Here is a 17,951-nt window from a genome sequence, read left to right as displayed (position 1 = left end):
GTGGGGAGAGGGAAGGGCAGAGAAATCAGGCCCCCAAGCCTGATTGGTATTCTCCTGAAATAGCATGTAACCCTGGGCAGTATGTTATTAGAGGAACAGAGTTGATGTTGTAATGACCTTGCAGCTGAACAGCCCACAAGAATGGCCCGTGGATAACCATCGTCACCAATGAAATTGCAACCCAGAATGAATCATTACCTTCAAGAGAAAAAACTGAAAAATGAATCGGAAAAACAAAACAAAAAGATAAACATTACAATGAGCTGAAATTCCTGAATGTTTGTACTCAGTAGTACAGCAAGCATAATATTGTTTATGCACTTTTGTTTCATTTTTGTCCCATTACGCCACTTCATTTTATTTAAAATTAATATAATCATGCAGCACAATGCACTAAGTACTACATATTGTTTTGTGAGGTGGCAAAACTTTGGTTTGCACTGGTGAATCTCTATGTCGTAAACTCTTAAGGGTAGATTTGTTATCAGGGCAACTTCTGTCTGGGGACTAAACAATTTCACATGTGCAGGGAAAAACAGAGAAGACAAATGTCATGTCCAGTAAAGACATATCATATTCCTAACTTTTAAAACACAAACTTTATTCAATGTAGACTCTTTGAAATTGACTTTTCCTTTAAAAAAAATGGACAATGTGCTTCAAGATGGCCAAAGGTCAGATGACCTGGCCTGTGTATTCAAACTGTCTCACCGTCTCAAAAGGCCATAAGGATACATTGCAGACTGAGAGGTGTTGACTACACCCATCCTGAATTAAATGGGTACTTCTGAGACAAAGAAGGTCTGAAATAGCCACATCTTAACAGAATAATATTCATCCAAACATCAATAGATAACCATGAATTCCACATCCTGGTCCATTGTGTGTTCACACTAGGGGAGAAGGCCATGTGTCAAATAACAGAAATGCCAATATGATGAATTTTGTCCATAAAAGGTAACCCCCTGTAGAGAGAGAGGGAGAGATCACAGCAACATCACAGGAGGGAGTCCAGCCAGGGGCTGTGGAAAGATCCAGCCTAAACAAGCAGCAGCAGCCCTGCTGCTAATTCTACACTTCAACTTGGTACAGCAGAGAATTGAAAGTGACTGCCATCTCCAGTCTGAAATCTTGAACCAGCAAAAATCTGTAATACCTCAACAAGTTCAAGACTACAAACACACAGGCCTACACCTTTAAAAGTGACTGTCCTTAGAAGATTCAACAGGTTTACTGTAAACTAGGAACACATACCACACCTTGAACTCTTACCCTTTACCTTCGATCTATCTTCTCTTGGGAGTGCATGTTAAGAGTGAAGGTATGCGTGAGTGGTGTTGCAAACATTTCGGGGAATGAATATTGTTCGATAAATAGTTAATCTATTTTTAACCTACAATAAAACCTGTCACTGTCTGTTTATTTGGCAAGTAAAACACTCAGGGGCTAATTCATCATTTTAAACAAAACATGACTGTGGTCAGTTGGGAGCTGAACAGTGGGAACCACCTGCATTCTTTACCACCTGTCCATAACGCAAGTCATTTGAGACTGGTCTAGTGACCAGCACAACTGCATATCTTTTTAGTTGGTAAACAATTACTGCCAAATGACTTGGATTCTAAGATTAATCCAGTTTACAGGTCTGCTCAATGCAACAGATGGGCCCAGCTGGGGTCTCAGGCCTGGATCTCTATTAAAATCGCACCTCCATTGTAGATATTATCATGGACAGATGAGAGATGATAGGGATGGCTCCCCCTTTTTCACCTCTCGTCTGACTGAAGACATCATGTTACATCTCTTTGCTTTTTGTTGGGACCCAGTATTCTTCTTAAACCTTTTTTGACGTAGGAGACTTTTCTCTCTTGAAGTTCATGTGTCCTCAGTGGGTCCAAAGGCTTGTGCGAAAGAGATGGGAGCAGACAGGAAAGGTCTTCTCACTCCAGGAGCAAACAGTCTTTTCTAGTTCAAACTCTTTGTACAGTTCAGAAAAACCCAGGTTGCCAAGCAGGTTAGTCATGTGATTAGCTGATCTGACCATGTCTGTTTGTGGATTCTCGTCTTAGCCGACCCTGGAATGTCTCTTCTTATACACAATACCTGGTGCTCAAAGTCCATTGTGGTTAAATTGGAGCAGGGAACAGCCCTTTTGTCCCTCCAAGCACTGTCTGTTAGTATGCAAATGTTTTTTTCCAGCCATGGCTGATCTGTTTAACAAGTCATTTCCTCGCTCCAGCAACAGTTTAAAATCAGTGTTCTTATGACCAAATGAATATGCCTCATTCTTGGCAGGTGGGGCCAGCATGACATAGTTCATAAGTTCGTATTGTGTGAGCATGACAATATCTATAGGGGGATGATCAGGCCAGAGGTTTAGGGGAGGAATTCCAGATCATGGTGGCTGCCAAAGGTGGGAAGAAGGGAGCAAGAGGGTGTACACAAGAGGCCAAAGTTGAAAGAAGAATGGCCTCCTTCTGCACTGTAACGATTCTGTGGAACGCAGAGCACTTGGCAGACTACAGGAGGTTCTAGAGATAGGGAAGACAAGACTATGATGAGTTTTAAACACAGAGATGAGAATTTTAAATGAGATATTCTGGAACTCCAAACTTGTAAATTAATTTTCAGTCCAATTAAGACTTATCACAATGTTAAAAAATGACTGATACTTGAATGGATAAGTCCTAACCTTCTCTGGTAAGTTTAGTGTGTACCCATCACATAAGCACAGCAACTTCATGCCATTCCATGTATTTCAATGCCTAGTTTCTCAGTGCAATACTGGTATAGTAAAGCTTCTGGAGAAGCAAGCAGCATGCACAACAAATTCCTGATTTCCACATTTAATTGTGCATGTGCAGTCACCAGACATTGTTGTCCAATTTACACTACTAACGTGTGAGCGCTGATAGCCTCACTGTTATTTTTACTGCAAAATCTGGGGCAAATATTTTTAGGAGGGACAGAATAGAGGACAATACAGTAGTAGATCAGCTAACCCCTGCCCAATTTTCCTCCCCATTAACTTCTCCGACTGCACATGTGGCGCTCTGCTAAAGCTGAAATTCACCCTTGGGACGCCAGATTGTAACAGACTAGATTTCAGAAAGGTGAGGAGTGAACTAGCTCAGGTGAGGTGGATAGATTAAATTTCACACAAATCAACAATGGGATATTTTTAAACAAGGGTTACAAATTTGCAGAATAGAAAGGTACCACTTTAAAGAAGAAAATGACTTCAGGTTTCAGAATTCTGAGGATAGATAACTAGGTTAGAAACAAACTGAAATTGGTTCAGGTGTAGTAAAAGGGGTTATGAGAAAATAAATAAATAAAGACTAAGAAAGGGAGAAGGAAAGCAAGTGGCAGCATGAGGAGAGACTCTCAACAATAATTAAAAACATTAAGGTTTTTCAGAAATATATCAGTAAAAGTAGAATTGTTAAATGGGAGATGGGACCCAAGAGTAGAGGTTGTTGACTTAATAGAAGATAAGTGGAAATTGGCAGGGATGCATAACAAGTAATTTGTTTCAGTGCTTACAAAAAATATTGGGTGAATCATTAACATTTGTGGCACACAAGTGCCAGGCAATGACCATCTCTAACAAAAAGGAACCTAACCATTTCCCCTTGATGTTTGACGGCATTACCATCACTGAATCCCCCATCATCAACATCTTGGTGGGTACAGTTGACCAGAAACTTAACAGAACCAGCCACATAAATACTGTGGCTACAAGAGCAGGTCAGAGGCTGGGAATTCTGTGGTGAGGAATTCTCCTCCTAACTCCCCAAAGCCTGTCCACCATCGACAAGTCACAAGTCAGGAGTGTGATGGAATACTTTTCACTTGTCTGGATGAGTGTAGCTCCAACAACACTCAAGATGTTCGACACCATCCAGGACAAAGCGGCTCACTCAATTGGCACCAGATCCACAACCTTAAACATTCACTTCCTCCACCATAGGTGCACCATGGCTGAAGTGTGTATCATCTACAAGATGCACTGCTGCAACCCTCCACCTCACTTTCCTCCTTAAGACACTCCTTAAGACCTACCTCTTTGACCAAGCTTTTGGTCATCTGACCTAAATATCTCCTTTTGTGGCTCAGTGTCATACTTTGTTTTATAATGCTCCTATGACATGCCTTGGACGTCTTATTATGTTAAAGGTGCTATATAAATATAAATTGTTGTTCTAGGCGGGAGTAGGCGATATTTGCAATATCTTCATGTTCACTGTCCACTATTGCAGGTCACTGAGGCTTTGTATGCAAAGAGAGCTGAATCCATTTCATTTACTCTTGCCAGAGAGAGGCAGATAAAGTGAGCGTGCAACTTAATGAGGATGGCAGGCTGCCCATCATTCAAGACACTATGAGAAATCAGAGGGTGACAACTGGGTGATAAGGGATACCCTTTAACAACATGGTTCACGACAATGTTGCACAACCCATGCACAGGTAGGCAGCAAGCATATAACGAAATCCATGCTGTCACAATAAATGTGAAGCAGACCACCGGAGTACTTAAACAACACTTCCGCTGCCTGGACCATTCTAGGGGAGCCCTGCAGTACTCAGCAGGGTGCGTGTCAAGATTCGTTATGGTCTGCTGCATGTTGCACAACTTCACTATCATGAGGGCACTGCCCTTGGTGACCAGCTGAACATTAGAAAACAAAATATGACACTGAGCTGCATAAGGAGATATTAGGGCAGACGTTGGTCAAGGAGTCAGGTTTTAAAGGAATGTCTAAAGGAGGAAAGAGAAGTAAAGAGGCAGAGAAGTTTAGGCAGGGAATTTCAGAGCTGAGGGCTTAGACAGCTGAAGGCAGGGCCAGGGATGCTCAAGTTGTGAAGCATTATGTGGTTTTTTACTACATTAAAGATGCAGTATAAGTTGTTGTTATATCACAGTCAGATGAGTCGATCGTGAACAGTCTGGCTGGAAAGGGCTTTGTCGATTGACTCCTCCCTTCCTCCTCCTCTTCCTCAGAGGAGTGCAGATATTTGGAGGGTTTTGGGGCTGGAGCAGATTACAGAGATAAGGAGGGGGGTGAGGCCATGGAGGGACTTGAAAACATGGATAAGAATTTTTAAATCAAGACGTTGCTTGACCGGGAGCCAATGTAGGTCAGCAAGCACAGGGGTAATGGCATGAGTAAGGTCGTGTTATGGAGGTGGAAATGGGCAGTCTTGGTGATGGCATGGATGTGTTGAGAAGCTCATCTCGGGGCCAAAGATGACACCAAGGTTATGAACAGTCTGGTTCAGCCTTAGACAGTTGCCAGGGAGAGAGACAGAGTGGGTAGCTAGGGAAAGGAGTCTTTATCAGGAACTAAAGACTTCAGTCTTCCCAATATTTAACAGGAGGAAATTTCTGCTTATCCAGTCCTAGATGTCAGACAAGCAGTCTGATAATTTAACAACAGTGGAGGAATTACGAGAGGTGATGATGAGGTAGAGCTGGGTGCCGTCAGTGTGCATGTGAAAATTAACTCTGTGTTTTCGGATGATGGCGCCAAGGGGCGGTATGCAGATGAGAAATAGAAGGGGGCCAAGGACAGATCTTGGGGACACCAGAGGTAATGCTACAGGAACAGTAAAATAAGTCTTTGCAAATGATACTCTGGCTACAATAAGATAAATAAGAATGGAACCAGGCGAGTGCAGTCCCACCCAGCTGGACGACAGTGGACAGGCATTGGAAGAGGATCGTGTGGTCAACCCTACCAAAGGCTGCAGACAGGTCGAGAAGGACGAGGAGGGACAGTTTACCTTTGTCACAGTCATATAAGATGCCATTTGTGACTTTGATAAGAGCCATTTCAGTAATTGGCAGAGGCGGAAACCTGATTGGAATGATTCAAATATTGAGTTCAGAAAAGATAGGCATGGATTTGGGAGGCAACAACACATTCAGGTATTTTAGAGAGGAAAGGGAGGTTGAAGATGGAGATAAGGTGGTAGTTTGCAAGAATGTAGGAATCAAGGCTTGGTTTTTGAGGAGACGGGGTGATGACAGCAGATTTAGAGAGAGGGACAGTACCTGAAGAGAGAAAACTATTAACAATATCAGCTAGTGTGGGGTCCAGGAGGTGGGTCTCATGGGCAAGATGAGCTCAGAAAAGGCATGAGGGGAGAAAGGAGAGAAACTAGAGAAAGATGCCAGTTCAGGGCTAGGGCAGATGGGAACATTAGAGGAAATTTGGTCCGGTGGGCTAGTGGAAGGGAGGGAAGAGGCAGAGGCAGCTGATCGAATGCTCTCAATCTTAGTGACAAAGAAGGCAAGGCAAGGATAGATACTCTTCAAGACTTGCAGAGCTGAGAGTCTCGCACGAGTGATTCATAATAAAAGATACAAAATAATCGACAATAAGAATGTTTAAAAAGACCCATAGAAGGTCAGAATTAGATGTTGGCAAAATGTTTAACAGTTCTTGTATTTTTTTAAACCATTAAAAGGATAAACAGAATTTTTGTTCTGCCAAAAGATTTACAATTATAGCACTATGTTTTTGTGAACAATTTATTCTGTTTTGTAATTAAAACTGGGGGGCAGCATCCTGCCTCATATTTGCAATGTGCAATCATTACTGCTGGCCTTTAACTCTAGGAATCAACACATCAGTTACAGGTAACCATAAATCATGCAAGTTATAATTTGGAACTACTGGTGTAAATTTATCTGAATTGCTGCACAGTTAATGTCATTCAATGCCAAGTTAACCATTATTCCATTAAAAAGAGGATTGAGTTATCCAAAACGATTAAAAAACTCTGCCTTGTGCCCAGGGATACACTTAGGGACACAGACACACTCAATAAAGGATCTTAAAAAAGAAATGACTTTAAGCAGTACCTTTGTAAAGTACGAACAGCTCCCTTCATCAGAGACCAAAGCCACAGCACCTTTTACTTCGGAGGAAATATTACACCCATCTCCACCGTCCCTGAGAATATATGGTACTGATCTCCAGCTTTTCATTATCCAGTCGTATCTGGCATCCAGTCGTTTGCTAACAACTGTCATTTTCAATTCTGCAATAAAATGCTTATTGTTGTATAATTTAGTGACACAGATCCATACAATCTGGTTGGTGACTCTGATCAATTCACTGCCCATGTACAGCAAATGTCAACAACATTAAACACCTCAGCTGAAGATATTATTACATAATACATTACTCTAAAACATAAACAAACCCCAAATTAACTAAAACATAAACAAACCCCAAATTAACTTGAGAGTAGAACTATTTTGCATTCTTGTGCTAAATTTGTATTAACTCCCAACCCCAGGATAAAAATTAACTATTCCCTTTTCTTATCTACCAATTTGAACTGTAGGGTAGGAAATATCGAAACACAAGAGCAATATAGGATTTGGCTTCATGTCCAAAAATAACCATATATTCTTTCATTCTCCGGCAATCTTACATACCTCTTAGCAAATGAGGAGCAAAATATTATTTTATGCCTCAGAGCATGTTGTCTGTCTATCCTCCTAGTTATAAGTTAAAGTGAGTTGAAATAAAATGAATTTTAAAATAAATCTTTTTACATTTGTCAGAAAGTATTAAGACCCCAATTTGAACTGCAGGCCTGTTTTCGGCAAGTGAGTCTTATCAGACCAAAGCTCACCTGCTGTAGTGAAAAAGAAGTCTGAAGCATGTTAATGCCTGGGCCTCATTTTTTGATTAAAAATGGATAGATGTTGTCATTATTTATACTGTGGATTCAGGTATTCCCATAAGACTACAGGTCCTATATAAAATAAATTACATTAGAGTCATAGAGTTCTCTTTATTAGACAAAAAAGTATATTATTAGGTGAACTATTTGGTCTGAAAATAATATGTATTTTCAGCTACCTATTGAATCAGTAGGGAGCTTAGAGCGATTATTGCAATACGAGGAAAATAAAGGTTCATAAAACAAATGATTTTCGCACAAGATAGTGGACACACTTGATTTTAAAATATCAAAGTGCATCATCGACAAACATCAGTACCTCTCAGCGCCACAAAGAAAAACCTCATCCCAAAGAACACCATTAGCACAGAATTTTGATCTAATGGTTTAAACTGCATAAACATTTTCCTTTAAAAAAAGTGTTAATTTTAATCCTTTTTCATATTGATCACACTTCATGGCTGTTTTTGTAATTTTCTTCTTGGTTGACATGTATCACAAATTATCAAAGTGCATACTGGGATTTGTAGTTTTACAAAGACAAGGCGAGTATTAATACAATTAACAAGAGAGGCAAACTTAGCTAGAGGCAGTGTTTCAGTCCTATATAAACATAGGAAATAGGAGCAGGAGTCGGCCATTCGAGTCTGCTCCACCATTCAATAAGATCAGGCTGATCTTCCACCTCAGCTACACTTTCCCACACGATCCCTATATCCTTTGATACCTTTAGTATCCAAAAATCTACTGATCTCTATTGTGAATATACTCAATGACTGAGCGTCCACAGCTCTTTGGGGTAAAGAATTTGAAAGATTGACAACCCTTTGAATGAAGAAATTTCTCATCTCAAATGGCTGACCCCTTATTCTAAGATTGTGACCCCTAGTTCTACACTCCACAGCCAGGGGAAAACATCATCTCCACATCTACCCCATCAAGCCCCTTAAGAATTTTATGTTTTTCAATGAGATCAACTTTCATTCTTCTAAACTCTGGGGAATGTAAGCTTATCAGCTTATAGGTGCTAAATTCAAAAACTAAGGCCAATTAGAAGCACGGGTTAAACAAAAAAAATAAAATTCAATTTTAACAACTTTACAGGAACTGATTATTTTAGTAAAAAATCTTCAACTCTTGAACTTTCAGTTTGAGGTCTCAGGAAAAAACATTTCACAAAGTAAAAACATTTTAGTATTAAACGTCACAAAAATTTGCAAACTATATTTAGGCATTTTCAGCCTATGCAGGGTAACAGGGTCTTTATGTTTATAAAGAAAAACATTTGAACATATCCTTAATATCTTAGGGTTACACTGATTAAGACTTTCAGTTAAGCTGAAGAGACCTTTTAGTTCTCAGATCAAATTTCAAGACATTGGTTAACCATGTGTTTTGGACATTACATTTTTTTCCCAGTACATGAAGGAAGAAGAGGGCAATGCTGATCATTACCAGCAGAAAAAACAATTTTTTAAAAATACTAAAAGACTACCAATACACTTTGTACTAGTATATTTACAGTACTCTGCATATGCATTGTAAAATGAGTCTATCCAGTGGTTTCTCTGTAAAGGTCACTTCACCATCAGCCTTACAAGACAATTAGGGTGATTGCAGTTGCTTGCATATTTCCAGAAAAATGTGTATCTATTTTCGCAGGACAAAATTCTCTTGAAACTGTCTCTACCCAACAGCATGGATTTTTTAATATCTTAAATAATCACTACTGAGCACCAATTATATTGCTATAATGAAACCAAAGGAAATCTGGCAAAAACACAGGTATCTCCTATGAGGAGAGGTTGCATAAACTCTGATTGTTTTCACTGGAACGACGGAGGTGGAGGGGCGACATGATAGAGGTTTACAAAGTTATAAGCGGCATGGACAGAGTGGATAGTCAGAAGCTTTTTCCCAGGGTGGAAGAGTCAGTTACTAGGGGACATAGGTTTAAGGTGAGAGGGGCAAAGTTGAGAGGGGATGTGCAAGGCAAGTTCTTTACACAGAGGGTGGTGATTGCATGGAACTTGTTGCTGGGGGAGGTGGTGGAACCAGGTACCATAGAGACGTTTAAGAGGCATCTTGACAAAGACATGAATAGGATGGGAATAGAGGGATACGGACCCTGGAAGTGCAGACGGTTTTAGTTTAGGCAGGCATCAAGATCGGCGCAGGCTTGGAGGGCCGAATGGCCTGTTCCTGTGCTGTACTGTTCTTTGTTTTTTATTAGTAATTAAGGGGAGACCATCTTAGAATCATATGACATGGCATAGAAAGAGGCCTTTCTTCTCTCAACCAACAGCACAATGAAAACGGTCATTTATTCATTTTCTGCTGGTGGGGCCTTGCTGTATACAAATTGACTCCTGTATTTGCAACAGAACAATGTCACTGCATTTAAAAAAAAAAGTAATTGGTTGTGAAACATTTTAGTTCTTCCTGAGATTAGGAAAGGGGATATATAATCTTTTTACTCACCTCGTTTTTGTGAAACTACCAATTCCAGTATGTATTTTGACAATTTGAGTTACTAATCAATCAAGAAGAAAATTACAAAAACAGCAATGAAACAAAGTCAAAAAAAACAATGCTTTAAAAAAAAACTTTAACACAGTTTAAACCATTAGATGAAAATTCTGTGCTAATGATGTTGTTGGGGTTGAGCTTTTCCTTGTGGCACGGAGTGGTTTGTCTGTGATGTACTTTGATATTATTCCACAAATTCACCATAGAAAGCAAGGAAAAAGTAGTTTCTCCTTTCCTGAACACAGGTGTAAACATTCATCATCCTACAAAGAGTTGGCAGTATTTCAGTTTCCAAAAGTTTTGGGAAAATTACGGTTAGTGTCTCAGTTAGCTTCTTTTCAACCTTCTGTAGTATTCTGGGATGATCATCAGCTGGGCCTGCTGACGTTCCTAAAGCTAGCATTTCATTAGCTTATTTTATTACTCCTCTTTTTAATATTTACTTACTTTGCATTCAATAATGCAATAATGGGAAGGCACAGTGGTTAGCACCGCAGCCTCACAGCTCCAGCGACCCGGGTTCAATTCTGGGTACTACCTGTGCGGAGTTTGCAAGTTCTCCCTGTGAACCACGTGGGTTTTCGCCGGGTGCTCCGGTTTCCTCCCACAGCCAAAGACTTGCAGGTTGATAGGTAAATTGGCCATTATAAATTGCCCCTAGTATAGGTAGGTGGTAGGGGAATATATGGGGATGTGGTAGGAATATGGGATTAGTGTAGGGTTAGTATAAATAGGTGGTTGATGGTCGGCACAGACTCGGTATGCCGAAGGGCCTGTTTCAGTACTGGATCAATAAATTAAAAAAATTTAAAAATAAATAATAACTCTATGAAAAGTTTATGTCAATTAGGTTTAATGCCAGTGAGTTTAACATTCAATTCATATGCATGAAACAACCGCTAACTCTAAGCACTAAAATATTCTGCTTTGAAAACCATTAGGTATACCTGGTGAAGTGAAAACAGCTTGAGAGAGCCCACAGTTGTGTTCTTGACATCTCCAGGAATAGAAGATAGCAGGGATCCAATTTCCCAGAGCATATACGGGAATCGGTACAAAATGAAGTCGAGACAGCAAGTCCTTAAATCTACTGATGTTCTTCACCCTGCACAAAATAATATTTCTTAGTATAATATTTATATTTAGCCCTAATATCTTAATATTTCTATTAGGTTCAAAATTTTTATTGTAATTGCAAAGAGTAACTTTTTTTTAAAATATACACATAAGATAAAGAGCAAAATTCCACTCAGGGCAGTATTGTGGAATATTTCCACTGAAATGTGCATGCCACAAAATATGTAAATCTATACTATTAAATATCACAACAGTGAGTTCTGGATTTTGACCAAAAGCTACCAAGAAGAAACCAAGCACTTTGCCTTGGGAATGGGGAAACAGGTGAAGAACAAAGGCTGCACATGCACAATAGTTGCATAGGATCTTGCTGCCCATAGGGTGGTGTAAGCGGAGACAATCAATGATTTCAAAAGGAAATTGGATGGGCGTTTGAAGGAAATAAAATTGCAGGGCTACGGGGATCCAGCAGGGGAGGGGGAAACTGACTAGATTGCTCTGCGGAGTGTGCGCATGGACTTGCTGGGCCGAATGGCCTCTTCTATGCTGTATATGACTGTAGTAGCTGGCTTAATGGTGAATTTAGCAGTGGATGTAAATGTCACCTTGGCCAAGAAATATTTTGTGAACTGGAGAATTTATAAGGAGGGGAGAAAAATAAAATGTCAAGAACTGTTGTGCAATCTCATTTTAAGACTTTGCTGGAATCCAGTCCTCTAAACATTTTTTTTATTGTACAGCCGAAAAATATTAAATGGTAGCTACATTTATCAAGTTGTGTAATCATGCCGTAGGCAATTATGGTACTTGAAAGATTTTACAATCCAACATCTGTTGCACATTTGTGGCAGACAGCATTTTTATAATGTACTTATGGTTCTGAACCTATCAATCCATTAGTTTGAGACACTAACGTATTTCACATAATTTTCATGTTATGGATACATGCAATATATTATTTCAACTTGCAAAACATTTCAGTTCTCTATATTTCAAATGTAATGACCTATATTAGTGGTGATGTTAGCTGAATACATATAGAAATGTTTAGAGTTTAAAAGATCTATGTCTTTACATCAACTCTTCCAGTGCAAAGTATTGTTAATAAATATTTCAGTACATTCCTTAACTCATATTACCTGTTAGTTTGTATTTTTCAAGCACAAATTGTCTTATGTGTTGTTTAATTCATACTGCTAATTAAAATAGGAACATAGGAACAGGAGGAGGCCATTTACCCCCTCTAGCCTGTTCCGCCATTCAATGAGATCAAGGCTGATCTACGACTTAACTACATATCTATGGAACTATATATGCTCCATATCCCTTAATACCTCTGGTTAACAAAAAAAAATTTGATATTTTGAATTTTTGGGTAAAAAGCAACTTAGAATTAGCAAAAGTAGACTGTATACTCTTCTTTACAGCATGTTTCCTCATGCTACTCACATCCACCATGATTGATCTTATTCTCTCTCTCATACCCCCTTCAGGGCTGTATTTCTTCCTGTATCACCCTGTCCTCTCCCTCTGCCCAAATGTATCTTCCTCCAGGCTTCTAGATACCAACAAATCACATGGGGTATTGATCACAGGAGGTGAGTAAGGAGATAAAACCATGGGTGTTATGCTAAGTAGTTTTACCAGGGATACTGACACATTAACAGTGGAAAGTTGTCCTGAGCGCACTGGGAAGGTGACCTGGTGTACCAGTACTGGAAAGGAGTTCTAAGACTAGTAGAGAGGACGTTTCTGGGAACTCTGGGACAGTTCCTGGGATCTGGGATCACTGGTATTGCTGTCTTAGGTGTTTGTAAACACTGACAAAGGGTCCCAAGATCTGGGAATGGGGGTAGGGGAATCCTGGGCTCCATCAGCATTGCAAAACATTCTGGCACAGAGTTCAGAATTATTGGAAGGTTACTGGGATCAGGCATTATTGGAGGAAATCAGGTTCTAACAGTCTTGTGGCAGATGAAAACCCAGGAGAAGGTGATTTAAAATTTCCCCGAGCCCCTTTCAGACCATCAGGCGCCTCTTTCCCACCACATTTTCACTCATCATCTTCCTCCCCAATGGAGCCACAGCCTTTATCTTACATTCAGTTATTCCCTCACTGCTTTCCCCATTGTCAGCAGTTGCTGTCTTAATATTCCTGCCTTAAAGCATTTAAGGGTACATTTGCTGCATCTTAAAATGAACATGAAGAAAAATCCAGGTTTCCAAAATTTCCTAGAATGCTTTCCTGGTGTACCTAAAAGTGGAAAAAGAAAACATTTATTTTCCAGGAAACTATCTAAAAACACTGGTTCACTCTCTGGGGAGATTTCTTATACATTTCTTTTAAAATTCTTTCAGTGTATGTGCATCCCACTTTTCTTGGGATGTGAGTGTCACTGGCAAGGCCAGAATTTATTGCCCATCCCTAGTTGCCCTTGAGAAGGTGGTAGTGAGCCACCTTCTTGAACCGCTGCAGTCATGTGATGCGGGTACATCCACAGTGCTCTTAGGGAGGAAGTTCCAGGATTTTGACTCTGTGACAGCGAAGGAACAGCGGTATATTTCCAAGTCAGGATGGAATGTGTCTCACACTCGCAGCCACCAGCGCAATTTAGAGGATAGCTTTGAAGCGGAATCTGAACGTAGTGAGATGACGGACAAGAGTGGCCTGCAACCAGGGTAGGGTGAGGTAACACGAGTTCTGCTGCAGAGTACTTCGATGAGCTCTTCGATGTGGTGGCCTACAGATGGAGGAACACTTCTTTGTTGCACACACAATAAAATGCTTGGTGCATCAGCAGACCTGCCAGAAAACCTGCATGTGATGCCGAGGAGCATGGAAGAGTCTGGCACCAAATTGGCACAGGGTTTTGCACAGTAAAGGTCAGCTTGCTGCTATGCAAGTTCAGCATTCTGTCACACAAGTTCAGAATGCTGGCATGATAGCTGTGGATACCAGTATTCAAAGGGGCTTGCAGAGAGTCATAGAAGTCCAGCAATCTGTCCTCTAACTGCTTACTAGGATTGCTGAGACATCGCCCGGAAGAGTGGCAGTGGCACCATGGAGCACAAATCTACTGTCCTCTCTCAGGGTGACAGCATTCATCCTCCCACCACTGCCACTCCACCAGTGTCCTTGCTGTTGCCTGTTAGCCAGCTAGCCTAGACTGCTGCTGCCATGCCAAGATAGCGCAGTCTGAGCCCAGGCTTTCCAGGCCCAGAGCTGCTCACGGTCATCCTCCAAGGGCATCTGCAGTCTCCCCCACTGAAAGTCAACAGCCTCTACCAGCCATGCTGCAGCTATTGGGGTAGCACTGCATAGCTCTAAAGCCAGGAAAAGGCACAGGGCTCTGAGGGAATGCACAAGGGTGATTAGTTTGTATGTATTATGGCATGGCTTGATTTATAAATTTGGTTTAGGATGTTTATTTTGTGTTGGCTTTTAGTTTTACATTGTGATCAAGTGGGCACTGTGATGGTCAGTAACAGAGGGAAGGTAAAGTGTAGGACTGTTAATGAATGGGAATTTAGGGCTGTGTTTACTGGTATCACAGTTGGATGAGTTGTTCTTCCACAGCCTGACCAGGAGGAGACTGTATAGGTTGCCTTCTCCCTTCCTTCTCCTGTACGACAGCTGGTCACCATGTAGCTGATGGCAAGGGCTGTGCCTTCATGATTGGGAGGTGGTGCAGAATACAGCAAACCACCACAAATTTTGACATGGGCTCTGCCAAGTACTGTAGGGCTCCTCCAGAGTGGTCCAGGCAACAGAATTGCTGTTTCAGCATGCCAATGATCTACTTTATTACATTTCCTATGGCAGCATGTCTTTCGTTATACGCATGCTACCCACCTGTGCATGAGTTGCGCACTGGAGTCATGAGCCATGTCTTCAAAGGATAGTCTTTGTCACCCAGTAGCAACCCACTGGTTTGTCATGGTGGCTCAACTGCAATTGGCACAGTGGACTGCCGTAAGAATGAAGGCATCAAGACTGCTGCCAGGACATTGGGCATTGATCTCCACGATATGCTGTTTATGGTCGCACAACAGTTGGAATCTGAGGGAGTGGAATCTCTTCGGTTGCAGCACATCTCAGTCGTGATACAGCACCCACAAAGTGACTTATATGCAGTGAATGGCACCCCACAGCATGGGGAAGCCTGCAATCCTTGCAAAGCCGCATGCCGACTCCACCTGCTTCTATCTGGCAAGACAGAATGAAATGGATTCATCTGTGTTTATCTAGAGACTCAGTGACCTGCCCTAGCAACAGCAGACAGCAAACTGGGAGATGTTGTAAATATCGGCTGCTCTACCCTGGAAGGAGTCCGATGCAAATAAGCTTGTGGCCGTGATAACCTTCACTGGCACTGGCAATGCCATCCTTGCCCTGCTCTAAGGCTGCAGTTACAACTGCAACTGGTGTCAGATTTCAGTGAGTATGCCCTTACTGAAGTGCAGACATTTCCCACACTGTTCCTCGCTGTTCAGGTAGGTTAATTGCTCCCCGAATACCCTTGGCAAATGCAACCTTCTGCTGAGAGCTCTTCTCCCCCTCCTTCTCTTCCCTCTTCTAGCAATTTTTTTTTTAATTTGCTCTTCGGATGTTTGCGTCACTGGCAAGGCAGCATTCATTGCCTATCCCTAGGTGCCCTTGAGAAGGTAGTGGTGAGCCGCCTTATTCAACCTTTGCAGTCCATTTGGTGTAGGTACACCCTCAGGGCTGCCAGGGAGGGAGTTCCAGGATTTTGACTCAGCGACAGTGAAAGAACAGCAATCTATTTCCAACAGTGAAAGAAAGGCGATTTGGTTACAAGTTAGGATGGTGTGTGACTTGGAAGGGGAGTTGCAGGTGATGGTTGTTTCCATGCATCTGCTGCCCTTGTTCTTCTAGGTAGTACAGGTCGTGGGTTTGAAAGGTGCCTTCGAAGGAACCTTGGCGAATTGCTGCAGTTCATTTTGTAGATGGTACACACTGCTGCCACTGTGCGCCAGTGGTGGAGGGAGTGACTGTTTAAACTGGTGGATGGAGGCTGATTAAACAGACCACATTGTCTTGGATGGTGTCGAGCTTCTTGAGTGTTTTTGGAGCTGTACTCATCCAGGCAAGTGGACAGTATTCCATCACACTCCTGACTTGTGGCTCGCAGATGGCAAACAGGCTTCGGGAAGTCAGGAGGTGAGTTACTCGCTGCTGAATTCCCAGCCTTTGGCCTGCTCTTGTCACCTCAGTATTTATATGTCTGGTCCAGTTAGGTTTCTGGTCAATGGTAACCCCCAGGATATTGGTGGTGGGGGATTCAGTGATGGTGCCATAGAATGTCAAGGAGAGATGGTTAGATTCTCTCTTGTTGGAGGCAGTCATTGCCTGGCCACTGTGTGGCACAATGTTACTTGTCATTTATCAGCCCAAGCCTGAATGTGTCCAGGTCGTGCTGCACGTGGGCACAGACTGCTTCAGTTTCTGAGGAGTTGCAAGTGGTACTGAACATTGTACAATCATCAGTGAACATCCCCACTGCTGACCTTATGTTGGAGGAAAGGTCATTGAAGAAGTAGTTGAAGATGGTTGGGCCTAGGACACTGCCCTGAGGAATTCCTGCAGTGATGTCCTGGGCCTGAGGTGAATGGCCTCCAACAAACACAATCATCTTCCTTTATGACTCCAACCAGTAGAGAGTATTCCCTGAATCGCATTGACTTCAATTTTGCTAGGGCTCTTTGATGCCACATTCTGCCAAATGCTGCCTTGATGACAAAGGCAGTCACTCTTACCTCACCTCTGGAATTCAGCTCTTTTGTCCATGTTTGGACCAAGGCTGTAAAATGAGGTCTTGAGCCACGTGGCTCTCGCAAAACCCAAACTGAGCATCAGTAATGCAGGTTGTTATTGACTAAGTGCCACTTGATAGCACTGTCGACAACACCTTTCATCACTTGGTTGATGCTTGAGAGTAGACTGATGGGACGGTAATTGTCCGGATTGGAATTGTCCTGCTTTTTGTGGACAGGACATACCTGGGCAATTTCCTACATTGCCGTGTACAGCTTGGCTGAGGGTATCACTAGTCCTGGAGCACATCTTCAGTAGTACAGCTGGGGTGCTGTCAGGGCCCATAGCCTTTGCTGTATCCAGTGCCTTCAGCCATTTCTTGATATCATATGGAATTAATCAAATTGTCTAAAGACTGGCATCTATGATGGTGGGAACCTCAGGAGAGGCTGAGATGGATCATCCACTCGGCACTTCTGGCTAAGGATGGTTGGTTGCCCTGCTCTGTTACCTCTGCTCATTTTCCAAGTCATGCCGTATTCTGAGGGGAATGCCTACTACTGTACCCAAATCTGGGAGCAAGCAATTGTTCAGAATCCTTGCAGTCAGGACTGAGTCCTTCAGCATGTGACACACCCTGTAGACTTTATTAACTTAGAAGAACACTAGAAACCACCAAACACTTCTACAATCACAGCATTAGCCAGTAGAAACCCATCAGTAGTTGATAATGCTGGTGGGAGGTCCTTCCTACGGATGAATGTAGTTTCAGCTCTGCACGTTTAAGAGACAGTGTTGGCTGGAGCACTAAGCACGAAAATGGCAGAGCTGGTGTCCAATCACACTGATTGATGTTATCGCCTGC

At 41.9% G+C, this 17,951-nt stretch overlaps 1 protein-coding gene across 2 annotated transcripts in view; it reads right to left on the bottom strand.

The window, feature by feature from the left end:
• si:dkey-256h2.1 (uncharacterized protein LOC337520 homolog) overlaps window positions 1-17,951 on the bottom strand; it is a 314,605-nt gene that overhangs the window by 270,857 nt on the left and 25,797 nt on the right. For both annotated transcript variants that reach the window (XM_068009788.1, XM_068009780.1), the window contains exons 2-3: window positions 11,181-11,338; window positions 6,872-7,050 (exon numbers count right to left, since the gene is read on the bottom strand). In XM_068009788.1, the coding sequence (XP_067865889.1) occupies window positions 6,872-7,050; window positions 11,181-11,338 (337 nt within the window). The remainder of the gene's footprint in view (window positions 1-6,871; window positions 7,051-11,180; window positions 11,339-17,951) is intronic.

Source organism: Heterodontus francisci, chromosome 2, assembly GCF_036365525.1.
Source record: "Heterodontus francisci isolate sHetFra1 chromosome 2, sHetFra1.hap1, whole genome shotgun sequence".
NCBI classification, from domain to species: domain Eukaryota; kingdom Metazoa; phylum Chordata; class Chondrichthyes; order Heterodontiformes; family Heterodontidae; genus Heterodontus; species Heterodontus francisci.
Note: the sequence above shows the minus strand (reverse complement) of the source record. Positions and strands in the feature narration are given on the sequence as shown.